Here is a 17068-nt window from a genome sequence, read left to right as displayed (position 1 = left end):
CCTCTACTCTTAGGAAAGCTCCTTCATTTCTGTTGTAATAACAAAAACAACTAGTATTTATTGAGCTTCTACCATGTGTTAGATGTCCTCCTAAGCAGTTCACATGCACTGATTTAACTTATTTGATGCCTGTAAAAATATTTAAGATGGAAAGTAGTGGGGAGGGGAAGACAACAAAAAACGATGATCACCAGGGTGTTGCTATAGATAGGAAGTTTGTAATCCCCCAAAATTCCTATGTTGAATCCTAATGTGATGATATTTGGAGGTGGAGACATTGGCAGATGATTAGGACATGAAGGTGAGGCTCTCATGAATGGGATTAGTGTTCTTATAAAAAAGATCTTGGAGAGCTCCCTAATCCCTCCCACCAGGTGAAGACTCGGTGAGAAGACTGTGGTCTATGAACCAGGAAGTGGCCCTCTCCAGACATCAGTGTCTGTCAGCACCATAATCGTGAACTTCCCAGCCTCTAGAATTGTGCAGAATAAATTTCTGTTTTTTATAAGCCTCGCAGTCTGTGGTATTCTGTTACAGCAGCCCAGCCAAGATGTGTCATCTTATTCCAACATTCAATAAACTGACCTACAAAGTCCAAATCTCAATTTGATCCACTCTTACTCTTAATGATCTGTCTTACAAAAGAGAAACACATCTTCATCTTTCCAGACCACAGTCCTGACATTTTCATCCTCACATAAAAATTATTCTATCCATTGGTAAGATTTTGATGTTTCGGCTTTTGAAACAAAGATAGTTTACTTCTGAAAAAAAAAAACTGAAAGAACTACAAGAAGATAAATTATAATGCACAATGCAATAAAACTTGGTTTTTAAAATAGCCTTATTAACATATAATTGAATAGAACAAACTATACTCAGTTAAAATGCACGATTTTATGAGTTTTGATCTATGTATTCATCAGTGAAACCATCACCACAATCAAGATAATGAACCCGTCACCTGCAAAACTTTACATGTGCTTCTCTGTAATCCCTTCCCTTCCTACTCAACTCATGCCTCTTATATCACAAGGTTTCCCCACTCTGGCTGTTGGGAACATGAGCTATTGCCTGGCCAGCATAAGCTCAGTTTTTCTGCCGGCTTTTTTGCTAGTGGCTGCCCCTCTGTCTTGGGAAGTTTCCACACATGCATGTACCTGTTCAAACTTCAGCTGAAGACCCAGGGGAACCCTGCACAGATCTCCAGGGCACCCTCCTTCCATTGTACTCTCTCCTCTCTAGTACTGTAGGACCCTTGCCTCCCTGAATCCTCAGCTCTATTTTCCAACTCACAGAGACTGCTGGGCCTTTGGGTTCCCGTCTGCACTGCAGCTTGGTGCAGCATTCGTGCCAAAGGCTTGAGACAGTTAGTGTGACTTGCCCCATTTTGGCTGCTGGACCTATCTGCTCTCCCCCCACTCTCGAGGACTGTTGAGTTGAGGCAAAGGTCGCAGGCTGAGCCACTGAGGCAAAAACAAGATACAGAGCAAGGGCCTGCGGTCTACGAGGGCATTGTGCTGTCTGCTTTCATATCCCCTTTAATCTCTGTGTAAGCAATGGACTTGCTGCAATTGAGGTGCCTGAGAGGGGCAGGGACCCCTGCCCATATTTTCTCAGGAGCTGAGCCTTTGTTCTACCTCCTGATGGAAAACATAACAAGCCACCATGAGGACACCATTGTTTGCTTGCACTGTGTACTCTTAAAAAACATATATTAACCTTTAAACTGCTTTGTAAGCTATTATCACAAGCCCCTGATAACTATTTTTACGTGGTTTCTGTTCCCTTTTCTGTTTACCCCTTTTCTGCTGAGCTAAAGTAAATGTAACAAGAAAAAAGGTATAAAAGCTGTAACCCACAAAAATAAAGCTGCTGTCATCTGACTATGAGTCACGCAGACCTCCAGACCTCGCTGTTCTTTCTTCTTTCACTTCCACGCACTCTCTCCCTCAGGTTGAACGAGACATCTACATTGGCGGTCTCGGGGACTCCCACAGGTCGGCAGCCCCCCGGCAGACGTGCTGGACCCCAACAGCTTGGAAACCCTCTCCAGGCAGTAAGCTGGAGCAAGCGACATGTTGCTTTTTTCATCTCCCTTCTCATGGGCCCTGTATTGCCTGTTTCCCAATGTCTGAAAACCATTGTTTCATACGTTCTTTCTCATATTTTTCATTTCAGGTTACAGAGTAAGTCCAGTCCCTGTTGCTCCCTCTTGGTTGGAGCAGATGTCAACACTTATTTTTAAAAGATAAAAAATCATTTACAAGCTCATTGTAAAAAAAAAAAAAAATCAACAGATGTAAAGTCTTATAAAGTATAAAAGTAAATATTTCCCCTTCAGTACTTGCAATTCACAGCCCAGAAATAACCACTGCTCATGGTAAACACAACATTAAATAATTTCCACTTCTCCCAAAAAGAACTATTGTGAAGTTGCAGATGCAGGAATATCTTTGGTGGTGCTGGAAGGATTTAGAAATGAATGTCCATGGCTGGGTGCGGTGGCTCACACCTGTAATCCCAGCACTTTGGGAGGCCAAGGCGGGCAGATCACAAGGTCAGGAGTTCAAGACCAGCCTAACCAACATGGTGAAACCCCATCTCTACTAAAAATACAAAAATTAGCTGGGTGTGGTGGCAGGCATCTGCAATCCCAGCTACTCAGGAGGCTGAGGCAAGAGAATCGCTTGAACCTGGGAAGCGGAGGTTGCAGTGAGCCAGGATCAGGCCACTGCACTCTAACCTGGGTGACAGAGCAAGACTCTCTCTCAAAAAAAAAAAAAAAAGAAAAGAAAAATAAAACAAAACAAGAGAAATGCTGTCCTCTTCCCTGTCCACCCCATGACCATGGAGCGTGTGAACTAGGGCTCACTCTATACTGACTTCTCTTTCACTGTTCCCAAGGCAGGAGTGAGTTGGTCAAGTCTCTGTGAAGGCCACATAAAATCATCTATGTGAAAGTGGCAAACTTTGAAATCATATGTAATTGTTAGTTAATATACATATTATCATGTTATTTTTTATATCAATAACTTATATAACAACTAGTCCTTGAAGAGTTTGATGATAACTCAGTCACCATTTTCATCACTAGTGAAAGTTTCTCCTCATAACAATCCTGATCAAGGTCTCCAAGGCCTATGGCAAAAAATAAAAATAATTAATAAAAAGCATTATGTTGGTTCACAGTCATCTTAAAGTGATAACAGCTGTGTGAGATAGTACCCCATATGTGGAAGAATCTCCAGGCTGAAGTGGTACAGTCCAGACATAACCTTTAGAGCTAAGAGGCCATTTCTCTCAATCTCAAAATTCACTCAAATATACCTCTGCAGAAACTTTATAATTTCTCCCTTTCATGGAATGGCAAATAACCTTGAGCTTTTTTTTCTTTTTCTTTCTTTTCTATTTCTACCTTTTAATTTTACCTCCTACTCTGGTCCAGACCTGCAAGCAATAGGTTCCTCAGTGTGAGCTCAGGAAGTAATAAAAACAGAGCAGAGACTGATATTTTCCCATCCAATTATTCATCCTTCCCCTCCTAAAAAATACAGACACTTAACAATGTTCAATTTACAATGTGCAGCATCCTGGCAAAAATTTCCACACATGCTAAAAAGCAAGAAAATGTGATCCATAATCAGAGGGAAAATGAATCAACAGAAACTGATTTAGAAATAAACACAACGCAGACGCTGGTCACAGAAGTCTAAAACTCTAAGGTGAAGCCCCCAGTAGGTTGGACATTTTCTTATTCCTTATGTCATTTAAACACAACTCCCAAGATCTCCGTCACAGGCTGTAGAAATTACTCACCAGGTCCCCATGTGGGCTATGTTCAGATTTTTAGTTATATTTGTAGAAATCTGAGTGAATGTGACGACCGCTTTATATGGGTTTTATTTATTTTTTATTTTTTTTGAGACGGAGTTTCGCTCTTGTTACCCAGGCTGGAGTGCAATGGCGCAATCTTGGCTCACCGCAACCTCCGCCTCCTGGGTTCAGGCAATTCTCCTGCCTCAGCCTCCCGAGCAGCTGGGATTACAGGCACGCACCACCGTGCCCAGCTAATTTTTTGTAATTTTAGTAGAGACGGGGTTTCACCATGTTGACCAAGATGGTCTCGATCTGTTGACCTCGTGATCCACCCGCCTCGGCCTCCCAAGTGCTGGGATTACAGGCTTGAGCCACCACGCCCGGCCGGGTTTTATTTTTATCTTTAAAGACAGGGTCTTGTTCTGTCCCCCAGGCTGGAGTGCAGTGGTGTGATCACAGCTCATTGCAGTCTCTAACTCCTGGGCTCAAGCGACCCTCTCGACTCAGCCTCAGGACTTACAGGCGAGCACCACCTTACCAGGCTTGATTTTTGTGTTTTTAAACAGACTGAACGAACAACCTTCAGAATTTCCCATCCCCACCCGACACAGCCCCGACTCCACCACCCCTAACCCTGCCCCACTTCGTACTACCGAAGCACGTCTTGAGAATCCGATGCGTAAGGAAAGAGTCAGGGATGCGGGAGGCGAAGGGCTGTTGACGCTGTAGGGTGGTCCTACGTGCGCGTGCCCCCTCTCTGGAGTAGTCCCTGGGGTCACAAGGATTTGAAGAGAGGCCCTCCCCTCCCACTGCCCCGATTCCCCCTAGTGCCAGGCACCCGTTGGGCAGGCGCCCTGAGCAGGTCTCGTAGGTTGCTAAAGCATGCTGGGTCCAGCCAGGACAGGGTTCCTGTCTGGGCTGCGGCGCGGGAGCAGAGCTGTACCGAGGCTGCAATCCCAGGAACTCGCTCTCCCGGCCCGGTAGGAGACCGCGCCAAACGCGCCGGGATGGCTGCCGGGCCGCACGGAGGGGCGGGGCTCACCAAGGCTCCACCCAGCAGCCTCTGTTCGCACGCCGGGTGCTGATCCGCGCCGAGACCGACTCGCCACCACCCAGAGCGCCGCGGGCCGGGGTGGAGAGGCGCAAGGCGCCGGATAGCCTCGGGCGAGGGCCGGTGCTGGCCGGCTATGCCTCCTGCCGCTGCGGTTCAGGCCGGCGCCCGAGCGCCCGCGGCCTCGAAGGAGCTGCTGGGTTCCGGGGGTGCTGCGCTGTGAGGCCCGGGCCTAGAGCCCGCCGCGGCCGCTGAAGAGCGGCCCAGGAACCGCGCTCGCCGGCGCTCGCGCCCCCGCCTTCCTCCCGCGCCGGCCCCGCCTCGGCTCGCTGCCCTCGGCTGCCGGCCGCCATGGCCTCCGCCGCCAGGGAGAGCGCGGGATCGGTGCTCCGGCGACTGTCGCGTCACCGGGTGCTGCGCGGGCTGCTGCTGCTCTGCCTGTGGCTGCCGAGCGGCCGCGCTACCGGGCCGCCCGCGGCGCCGCTGTCGGAGCTGCACGCGCAGCTGTCGGGCGTGGAGCAGCTGTTGGAGGAGTTCCGCCGACAGCTGCAGCAGGAGCGGCCGCAGGAGGAGCTGGAGCTGGAGCTGCGCGCGGGCGGCGGCCCGCAGGAGGACTGCCCGGGCCCGGGCGGCGGCGGCTACAGCGCCTTGCCGGACGCCATCATCCGCACCAAGGACTCCCTGGCGGCGGGCGCCAGCTTCCTGCGGGCGCCGGCGGCCGTGCGGGGTTGGCGGCAGTGCGTGGCGGCCTGCTGCTCCGAGCCAGGCTGCTCAGTGGCTGTCGTGGAGCTGCCCCGGCGGCCCGCGCCCCCGGCCGCGGCGCTCGGCTGCTACCTCTTCAACTGCACGGCACATGGCCGCAGCGTCTGCAAGTTCGCGCTGCACCGCGGCTACAGCAGCTACAGCCTCAGCCGCGCCACGGACGGCGCCGCCCCGGCTACCGCGCGCGCCTCGCCCCGGCAGGGTAAGCACGCGACTGAGGGGCGGGCCGAGGCCAGAGCGCTGGGTCCCGCAGCGCCCTCGCCAAGTTGGAAGAGAAACACACACACTCGAGCCAAGTTATTTTAGCCGCGGGCTCCCAGAGGAGTTTCTGGCATGAGTCTTAGGGAAGAGGAAGCCCAGTCGATTGGCAGAAGCGGGCCAGCGCGGTGGAGAATATTCTAGGCTTGAGGAGGTAGGCTGGTCTGAGAGGATTCGTGGAAATTTGATTTAAAGGAGGAGAAAAGTTCAGAGAAACAAGTTTATTTTAGTCTCATGGGTTGTATAAGGCATGGTTTGTGTTAAGTAATTACAAGAGCAAAATCTAATTAGATGCTGAGCCGCTCATAACACCCACCCCTGTTTCTTAACGTGGCTCTCTTGGCTCTGCCTGTGTTGGCTTTCATCAGACAAAAATGGGAAGGAAAACTACTGCTCCCTTTTATATAAAAAGTGAAAAGAAGGGACTTGATTTTCTTTGAAAATAGGAAATTTTAAAGCGTGATTCTTAAGGGCTAAAAATGATGCTGACTCGACGGTTTTGCTTTTTGTAGATGCTCTGAATGAGAGAATCAGGACACACACAGGAGGCACAGAAATGGTAGCAGTTGCACAAGAGGGTCCAGGAGGGAATAATAGACTGTGATTTCGCCCACGTGTGGTCAGGCTCCTTGTATTTAATCACGCTCTGTTGCTGTTTGATTTATAATAGCATGAATGATAATCAGCAAGATGGGGGCAAAGCTCAGCCACTTTGGAAGTATGGATTCTCCAAAACCTGTGGATCCATTAAAAGGGTCTGGAAATCTGTGTCACATCTTGCCTCTCTCCCCACCTCTACTTTAGATGAGGCTCAGAACCCTTGTCAGGGGAGCAGATATCAAAGGGTCACCCTGCGACTGCTCAGTCTTGAGGCAGACATCAGGAAGGACCCCGTGGCTTTCCCTCTGAAGTGGGAGCAGGCAGCACTTTCACTTGGACCCCCACCAACATCGCTGAGGCCTGTCAAGGCTGCTCCACACACATCCTTCCTCTTTGCCCAAATACAGACCTCAATATCCCAGCAGTAAAGAAATAAAGTCTCCATGTTCTCACTGCTCACCTGGAAGAAATTGACATTGCCAAGGGAGCTTTTCTATAAACCCAGAGGAAACCTTTTAAAAGGAAAAAAAAACAAAAGAATAAGCCTTAGAAAAAATTGTTTAAAGTTTAGATTACTGTGAAAGACTGGGCATGGTGACTCATAACTGAGTCACCCAGAACTTTGGGAGGCCGCGACCAGTGAATCATTTGAGGCCAGGAGTTGAGACCAGCCTGGCCAACATGGCAAAACTCTGTCTACTAAAATAAATAAATAAACAAAAATTAGCTCAGTGTTGTAGTACGTGCTTGTGATGCCAGCTGCTCAGGAGACTGAGTCAGGAGAATTGCTTGACCCCGGGAAGTGGAAGTTGCAGTGAATACACATTGTGCTACTATACTCCAGCCTGGGCAGCAGAGGGAGAATGTCTCAGAAGCAAAAACAAATAAACTTTAGATTACTATGAGAAGTTTCTGGATTGTTTTTCCTCTTGCTTCCTTTGTTGCCCTTCCTTTCCCTAGGGAGAGTTGGTCTAGGAATTGTGGTTTTTTGTTTTTTTTTTTTTTGAGATGATTCCCTCTTGTTACCCAGGCTGGAGTGCAATGGCGCAATCTCGGCTCACCGCAACCTCCGCCTCCTGGGTTCAAGCAATTCTCCTGCCTCAGCCTCCCGAGTAGCTGGGACTACAGGCGGGCACCACCATGCCCAGCTAATTTTTGTATTTTTAGGAGAGACGGGGTTTCCACCTTGTTGACCAGGATGGTCTCCATCTCTTGACCTCATGATCCACCCGCCTCCGACTCCCAAAGTGCTGGAATTATAGGCGTGAGCCACCGCGCCTGGCCTGGAATTGTTTTATAGATGTTTGGGGATCAGAATAGGCAAGCACTTTGGGTCCTCATTTCTGGGAGAACACTGCTGTGCTCAGACTTCCTGAGGTCCCAGCAACACGGAAACATGGTAGTTGTGGCTCAGGCTCCTGTAGAGGCTCCCTTGTTCTCTCTGCGTGGAAGTGAAAAATGTTTCTCCAGTGTCCTATGAGTCCCCTGCCCAGATGCTTGACAAGTTGAGTTGTTTATGCTTCTGAGACTAAGTTTTTCCTTCTTGAATTGTTCCTTTTTGGGGAAATGTGAGCATGTGCAAATGGCTTAGAAGAGTCCTTGGAGAGAAGCTGTGGCTGGGTCCATCGGAGGTAGATAACAGCACCATGAAGAAATGGTGATGGGATGGCACGTATTTACAACAGGACACACCCGCCCTGTTTCATGCCTGTATTTGTTGACTTTGGTATTAGGTGCTGCCCTAAGCCCTTTCCACGCATGAACTCACTCTGTCCTCACAACCACACAAAGACCTAGGTTCTGTTATAATCCCCCGTGTATACAAAGGCTTGGAAGCAAAAATAACCTGCCTGAGGGTCACACAGCATGGGGGTTGTGGAGCCTGAAGTCCTGTGCTTTCCCCACCAGCACCAGCAGAAGCTGAGAAAGGGACCACTGGGCTGGGACTGTGAGGGGAAGGTGGGAGGATGTGGGAACGAGTGGGAGATGCTGGAGAGAGGTGTCTTGCAGTGACTGAGGCTGCCTGCTAGAGTCTGTAGAGCAGAGGCAGGTACTTGAAGTTCTGGGGCCTGGTGTCTCTACTAACAAGTCCCTGCTCATCCCCTTGGGACATGGTTTCTGCTTGTCCTCCAGCTCGAGGCCACGAGTTAGAAACCAGCCTGACAACATGGCGAAACTCCATCTGTACCAAAATAGAAAAATTAGCCAGTTGTGTTGTCACACGCCTATAGTCCCAGCTACTGGGGAGGCTGAGACATGAAAATTGCTTAAACCCTGGAGGTGGAGCTCACAGTAAACTGAGATTACACCACTGGACTGCAGCCTGGGTGACAGAGGGAGACTCTGTCCAAAAAAAAAAAAAAAAAGAGCTTATGAGTCAGCTAGAAAAATAAAATCGATGGGCAAAGGACATGAGCAAACCGTTCCCAGAAGAGGAGGAATAGTGGATAAACGTGGGAAAATGTTCTACCTTAGAATCAAAGAAATGTAAATAAGGCCAGCTTTCATTTATTAACTTGGCAAAAATAGATTTGCTCATACTGGCATGCCTATGGGAAATTTTATATATACTTCTATGCCCACTAATGGTGTAAATTGGTACTACCCTCTTGGAAACCAATTGGGAAATATGTGGCAGAGACCATTAAAATATTCATTCATACTTCTGGAATATTTTTTAGGGAAATGGTCCATACTGAAGAGAACATATGAGCAAAAAATCATTTATTATGGCATTATTTATAATGGTGAAAAAAACAGTAACAAAGTGAATGTCCAGTTGTGGAAATTAGGAAATTCAAGTGGCAGTTGTGAATTTATGTAATCGCATGCTCAGTGCTAAGATACATGAAGAAGCATCAATAAGAAGAATATATTAATAAGTTAATTGATTAAATTCAGGATGTAAAATTATATTTATTGTAACTGTAATACACCCAGGGTTGTCTCGAAGTATAGTGGAAGGACAGAACCTTTGAGTTAGAAATATCTGGGCTGACAAATTTATCGCCTGTGTGATGTAATAGCCTCTTAGCCTAGTTTCTGTATCAGTATTATACAGATCATAATACCTACCTCAGAGATTCGTTGTGAGCTATAACTTCACCTGGCATGCTACCTGGTACAAGGAAATTGTAACTGCCCAGTCGGTTCTCCTTTCCCACTGGCTACACAGAGCCAATTTATCAAGACAGGAATTGTAATAGACAAAGAGTTTAATTTACAAAGAGCTGGTTGTATAGGTAAACCACAAGACCAGATGAACCACTTTATCCATCTGGGTACTGCGAACTGGGTGCTGCCAACCATCACGGACAGGGTCTATACAATACCTCAAGCTCTGACCTTAGGTTTTACAATAGTGATTCCTAAAACATAATTTCTAATCTTGTAACTAATTTGTTAGTCTTGTAAAGGCAGTCTAGTGCCCAGGCAAGAAAGGGATCTGTTTGGGGAAAGAGGTGTTATCATCTTTGTTTCTTTTTTCTTTTCTCTTCATTTTTTTTGAGACAGGGACTCACTTTGTTACCCAGGCAGGAGCACAGTGGCACAGTCTTGGTTTACTGTAGCCTTGAATTCCTCAGCCCTTCAAGTAACTGGGACTATAGGCATGCGCCACCACACCCGGCTACTTTTTGTGTTTTTAGTAGAGATGGTGTTTTGCCATGTTGCCTAGGCTGGTCTGGAACTCCCAGACTCAAGCAATCTACCCACTTCAGCCTCCCAAAGTGCTGAGATTATGAGCATAAACCACCACACCCAGCCCTGTCTTTGTTTCAAAGTCAAACTGTAAACCAAGTTCTACCCAAAGTTAGTTCGGCCTATGCCCAGGAATGGACAAGGACAGGTTGGGGGTTAGATGCAAAATGGAGTCAGGTCAGATCTCTTTCACTGTTAAAATCTTCTCAGCTATAATTTTTGCAAAGGCAGTTTCAAAATCACCCAGTAAATGGCAACTATTATAATTATTATAAGCAGCATCATAGGGAGAAGGACTAGATCAGTACATAACAAAAATCACAATAATCACATTGGGGCTGTGGATAATTTTTTTTCTAAAGTGTTGCAGTTGGAAATCCATAATGGATTTTGACCCCATGTATCTGAGCCTCTTCCCTTAGTCTGGCCCCACTTCTGTACCCTGACTTTAGGGTTCTTTCCAGTTGCTCTGCTTAAGCTATGCCATTCATTCCCACACAACACAGAACATCTTCCTTGTCACAGAGGCTCTGTGCACAGTAGTGTGTTGAGAATGAGCCTGGTTAATATTATATTACACCTCTCTGAATAAAATGTCACCTTGGTATGCTCTCTAAATTGGTAGGGGTCTTATTTCACCTCTGTAGGTCTTACTAAGGGTGTTTAGTTTTCAAAAGAAATCTGTTTCCCTAGTACTTAACATGGGTTTATTACATTTTTTTTTTTGACAAAAATTCAAAATGACATTTACCTGTTCTTCATTAGCAAGTCACATGTTTTAAAATGGTGGCATACTCCTTTCCTCTTCCTGTGGTTGTTTGTTTATTTTAAGGGCTGTTTCTGGGTAGATAAGCTCTGGCTTATTTTTAAATACATTTTCCAATGTAATTGACCTGGACTTGAACTGAAAAGGAAACATTATCTGTGTTATTTCAGATGCATCAATGATCAATTTAGAAGACAGGATGATTTCACTAGACTTATGAATCATCTTGAAGCTCACCTAAATAAAAGTAAATGACTAAAATAATCTTTTTCTTCCAGGAGAGGTAGGATTCGTTTTATAAAGTTAGGAATAGTTCAGCACTTACATGATTCTTCCATCTTAAATCTTTGAGCGTTTAAAAAATTATTATATGTCCATTACTGTTTATATCACATAGGCATATTTTCATTTGCCTATTTAAAATCGTATTTTTAAACAAAGTTTAAACTAAATAGCTGCTGGCTCTAATGTATAACTGCTGAGTTATAAGATGCTTTCCAGAATTATAAAGTCATAAACCATTGTGTGGAAACAATGAACCTTTCAGAACCAAAGAAAAGATCAACACTATGAAAGGGCTATCAAAGTAATGCAAATATCCTCTTTTTCCTTACCTGGGAGAAGCAGAATAAAGACATCATACAACCTGTCCTTGCTCAGAGGTGGAAAAAGGCAGAAGAACAAGTTTTTTCCTAGGCAGGGGGTTGTTTACTTGGCTTATTTAAATCACAGTTACTAGTCCTCATTCTTAAGTGAGGACATGTATTCTCACTTAAATGGGACACGTATTCTCCATAGTTAGTGTACCCTTGGCAATAGCATGTAATAAGCAATTGTGCTTGATTCTTTGCAATGTGCCTAAAAGAAAACGGTATCTTCCCTTTGTGGCTGGCAGCAGCATTCTTATTCAGAAAACCCCCATTTCTATGAGCCCCAGGCCCTCACATAATTCCCCTTGTTCCCAGATGAACAACGTCCGGCTTCTTGTTCTCCCGGTCCAATAACAATCTGGGAAAAGAAGGGAGTTTATTTCTGTAACTGGTGACAGAGAGATGATCAGAGTCACTCACCAGACCAACTCAAAGTTACAGGTTTTTCTTCAATGCTTATTTACATATCTGTTCAGCAAACAAGATACTTCTCTTCATAAATTAGAAAAAATAAGAAATCATCTCTTATGAATTACTTATTTTCTTTCTTAGAAAAGGATGCACCTCCACTTAGCAAGGCTGGGCAGGATGTGGTTCTGCATCTGCCCGCAGACGGGGTGGTTCTAGACGGCCGTGAGAGCACAGATGACCACGCCATCATCCAGTATGAGTGGGCGCTGCTACAGGGGAACCCGTCAGTGGACATGAAGGTAACACATGTTGTCATTGCTAACAAAAATGGGTATTTCAGTGAAGTGGTCTTTCGTAATGTCCTGCCACTTCATGTTCCCTAAATGTCTGTATGCTAGCAGTAGAAGGTATAAAATGGAGAATGTATAAAACTGATTGCGCTAAAATGGTTTATGATCTCAATGTGCTTTTCTGCTGAGTGAGCAGTGATCTCGATCATTTGTCTGGGAGCTTACCCTCTTTGCTGCTGTCTGTGACTTCTCTAGAGGACAAAGACGCTTCAAGGAAAAGGACTCTGACTCAGATTACTTTTTTAAAGTTTTATTTCTTTTTCTTAGCTCAAGGTCCAGGAAGAAAATTTGAAAGTTACAAAGGAATCTAAAGAGGACAATAACAATAAGATGAACTTATCCTTCACATGAGCCAGAAAGTAAACAGCTTACCTGGCAGCTAGGCCTGCTGGGCTTACCAGGCCTGTGAGGAAGGGAGGCTGGCATGGGGATCCTGGGATTGTGGCCAATGAAATCAGCCATGTGCTCCCTGGCTGCCTATGCTCAGGAAGTCTTGAGTGGTGAGACAAGTGGTTTTTTATTCACCCTGTCAGGACCCATTCTAGTTAGGAGCATTTCCTGGCTTAGGTAGATGAATTGCATCCAAACCACCTCAGTTATAGGAAGTGGAGAAAGAGGGTGAGGTAAGGAGGCACTGATTTATACTCTGCTGGAAACAGAAACACATCAGGGAGACAACTAATTTAAGTAACGGTGATTTTACTCCCCGATTATATCGCGTTAGAATTGGACTCACCCTTGTCCAGTGATATGGTTTGCCTTTGTCCCCACCTAAAGTCTTATCTTGAATTATAATCCCTATAGTCCCCACATGTCAAGGGAGAGACTAGGTGGAGGTTATTGAATCATGGAGGCAGTTTCCCCCATGCTGTTCTCATGATAGTGAGTGAGTTCTCAGGAGATCTGCTGGTTTTATAAGTGTTTGGTAGTTTCTCCTGTGTTCATTCTCCCTTCTGCCGCCTTGTGAAGGAGGTGCCTTGCATCTTCTTTGCCTTCTGCAGTGATTGTACTAATAAGGTTCCTGAGGCCTCCCCAGCCATGCAGAACTGTGAGTCAATTAAACCTCTTTCCTTTGTAAATTATCCAGTCTCAGGCAGTTCTTTATAGCACTATGAGAGTGGACTAATACATCCAGCATCCTTCCCAGCCTCTCCTCCAAACAAGAGCCCCTTCCACAACATCCCTTCCAGGGCTCACCAGCCATCTGCGTGACTTTTCCAAGGGCAGAAGCTCACTGCTTCACGTCACGTTCGTGATATTGCTCATCACTGGATTTGGCAAGCAGGCTGTGCCTCCTCTTCCTTCTGTGCATTGGTTCTGGGTCTTCCTTCTGGAAAAACACTGAACTCATATTTTTATCCTGTGTAAAAGCTCTGAAAGTCTTTGAAAAAAAAGAACATCAGCACTTGGTAAGCTCCTCTCAGAGCTCAGCACCTCACAATTTGTCAGATGTACCTCGTTTGAATTGATTTAGAGGCCCACAACCATCCTGCCTTGTCCAGATTTTATCATATTAATCCATACCCCCTTCTTAACATCTGACACCCTTAATTGAACCCCATATTTAAGCTTTGGTTTCCTGACTCATCCATTACCTCCTGTGATTCAGATTGCCTCTGCCTCTGTTAATGAGCTTAATTACATGAACCGTGTTAGTAGCTGCATCACACCATAGGTTCATGCTGAATTTTTTGCCTGCAGGATTGCCTACACCTTGCTCCATCTTTCTATATGAATTGTCATCGTGGCCTCTTCTATTGCATTAGTCTGTTATTGAACTGCTGTAAAGAAATACCTGAGACTGGGTAATTTCTAATGAAAAGAGGTTTAATTGGCTCACGGTTCTGTAGGCTGTACAGGAAGCATGGTGGCATCTGATGCTGGGGAGGCCTCAGGGAGCTTTTACTTATGGCAGAAGGAAAAGCGGGAACAGGCATGTTACATGGCCGGAGCAGGAGGAAGAAGGGGATGCTATATACTTTTAAATGACCAGATCTCATGAGAACTCACTTACTGTCATGACACAGTACCAAAGGGGAAATCCACCCCCATTATCCAGTTAGCTGCCATCAAGCCCCACCTCCAACATTAGGGATTACAATTTGACATGAGATTTGGGTGGGGACACAGATCCAAACCATATCACCTGTCCCGTATTTGTGAAATTTATTTGTTTAACCTAAGTACAGGACCATCTATTGATCCTCTTACATCTCAGCATTTTTGTTTTCATCTATAGCAGAAATAATTTTGAACTTTGAGAGTCATGATCATATTTATCATAATTTTATGCTTTGTGTCAGCTGCAAAATTGATTAATATATCTCAATTGAAATGAGAATTGGCCAGACGCGGTGGCTCATACCTGTAATCCCAGCACTTTGGGAGGCCAAGGAGAGTGGATAATTTTTTTTTTTTTTTTTAATTGAGACGGAGTTTCACTCTTGTTACCCAGGCTGGAGTGCAATGGCGCGATCTCGGCTCACCACAACCTCCGCCTTCTGGGTTCAGGCAATTCTCCTGCCTCAGCCTCCTGAGTAGCTGAGATTACAGGCACGTGCTACCGTGCCCAGCTAATTTTTTGTATTTTGAGTAGAGACGGGGTTTCGCCTTGGTGACCAGGATGGTCTCAATCTCTTGACCTCATGATCCACCTGCCTCATTTGAGGTCAGGAGTTCAAGACCAGCCTGGCCACCATGGTGAAACCCCATCTTTACTAAAAAATACAAAAAATTAGCTGGGCATGGTGGTGCATACCTGTAATCCCAGTTTCTTGGGAGGCTGAGACAGGAGAATCTCTTGAACCTGGGAGGTGGAGATTGCAGTGAGCCGAGATCATGCCATAGCACTCCAGCCTGGGTGACAGAGTCAAACTTAGTCTCAAAAAAAAAAAAAATAGAAATAAAGAAATGTTGAGAATTAAGGTTAATCAGGAAAAGTACATGAGCAAGCTGCTGGTCATACCACTGGAGAGCTTTCTTGGGATGGACACTGACTGTTGATTGGCACCTCTGAGAGATCAGTGTTCAGGCAGCTACAAATTTGCCTCTGTTATGCAGTTTTTCATACTTGCTGCTAAAAGCTTTATTCTGTAAGTAATAAATTATATATGAGTGCTGAATAAAAATAATGCTGATGATTCAGTATTTAATTTCTTGAAGAAATTTTTAAAGGAGTGACAAAATTAGATATTTGTCTTCCCAACAAAATACTAGCAAATCAAATCCAGTATCACATTCAAGATCATTTACTGTAATCAAGTGGGATTTATCACAGGGATGTAAGGATGGTTCAATATATGCAAATCAGTAAATACAATATATAGCAGCAACAGAATGAAGGACGAAAACCTTATGATCACTTCAATAGACACAGAAAGAACAATCAATAAAATTAGGTACTTCTCGTTAGGACTGACTGCTGTGCCATCGAGAGGAAACTCTGGACCAGTTCCCCAGTCAGGTGTATAACAGCGATGGCTGGTAGACCTCAGGTTATGAAACCGTCATCTAAGTGACAGAGCCTTCACTAGGGGAAACACCTGTTACTAATTTGTGACTGTCTTTGAATTGTATACATTCATGAATGTCCCCCAGAGTTATCACTCATCCTGCTGAGACTTCATCATAATCAAAGCCTCCATGGATTGAGCACCCGCTGAGTGCCAGGCAGGTTAAAGAGATCTGTAATCCACTGGACACCCTCACTTGCAGGCTCATCCCCATTTGGTAGATTAAGACTGTCAGGAAAAATTGTGAAAGACTTTGAGGTGGTCAAAAGATTACTAAGTACCTTTCAGTGGAACGCTGGGGTTTGTTAGTGGATTCTTCAGGGTTAATATCTATAAGTTGTTGAAAACCCATAGTAACCAAATGATTCTTATCCATAGAAATGTAAACAAATTTTTTGGTATATAGAGGTAATTGACTTTTACCCTGGAGAAAATAAGATTTCAAATATGACATTTTATTACACATAGATACGAACTAATCTATTTTTTAAAATATATATTTTATTGCACTTTAGATTCTGGGGTGCATGTGAAGAACATGCAAGATTGTTGCATAGGTACATACATAGCAATGTGGTTTGCTGCCTCCATCTCCATCACCTATGTCTGGCATTTCTCTCCATGTTATCCCTCCCCAACTCCCTACCCCACACTGTGCTTCCCTTAGTCCCCCCCAACAGACCTCAGTGTGTGATGCTCCCCTCCCTGTATCCATGTGTTTTCATTGTTTAACACCTGCCTATGAGTGAGAACATGCAGTGTTTGTTTTTCTGTTCTTGTTTCAGTTTGCTAAGAATGATAGTTTCCAGATTCATCCAAGTCCCTACAAAGGATACAAACTCATCATTTTTTATGGCTGCATAGTATTCCATGGTGTATATGTGCCACATTTTCCCTGTCCAGTCTATCATCGATGGGCATTTGGGTTGGTTCCAAGTCTTGCTATTGTAAACAGTGCTGCAGTGAACATATGTGTGCATGTGTCTTTACAACAGAACAGTTTATAATCCATTGGATATATAGCCAGTAATGGGATTGCTACATCAAATGGAATTTCTATTTCTAGGTCCTTGAGGAATCGCCACACTGTCTTTCACAATGGTTGAACTAATTTACACTCTCACCAACAGTGTGAAAGTGTTCCTATTTCTCCACATCCTCTCCAGTATCTGTTGTCTCCAAATTTTTTA

At 45.1% G+C, this 17068-nt stretch overlaps 1 protein-coding gene and 1 long non-coding RNA gene across 3 annotated transcripts in view; one reads left to right on the top strand and one right to left on the bottom strand.

Annotated features, from left to right (window-relative positions):
- Positions 1 to 877: 877 nt before the first annotated feature.
- LOC144582220 (uncharacterized) lies at positions 878 to 5848 on the bottom strand. The gene is made up of 2 exons (XR_013534627.1): positions 4473 to 5848; positions 878 to 3141 (listed from the first exon to the last, which is right to left on the bottom strand). It is a non-coding gene; the product is annotated as an uncharacterized LOC144582220 (long non-coding RNA).
- The window catches only part of LRP11 (LDL receptor related protein 11), a 48570-nt gene continuing 36414 nt past the window's right edge, over positions 4913 to 17068 (top strand). For both annotated transcript variants that reach the window (XM_008995233.5, XM_002747108.6), the window contains exons 1-2: positions 4913 to 5834; positions 12158 to 12315. In XM_008995233.5, the coding sequence (XP_008993481.3) occupies positions 5222 to 5834; positions 12158 to 12315 (771 nt within the window). In that variant the 5' untranslated portion in view covers positions 4913 to 5221. The remainder of the gene's footprint in view (positions 5835 to 12157; positions 12316 to 17068) is intronic.

Source organism: Callithrix jacchus, chromosome 4, assembly GCF_049354715.1.
Source record: "Callithrix jacchus isolate 240 chromosome 4, calJac240_pri, whole genome shotgun sequence".
Lineage (NCBI taxonomy): Eukaryota > Metazoa > Chordata > Mammalia > Primates > Cebidae > Callithrix > Callithrix jacchus.
This window is presented reverse-complemented; position numbering and strand designations above follow the sequence as displayed.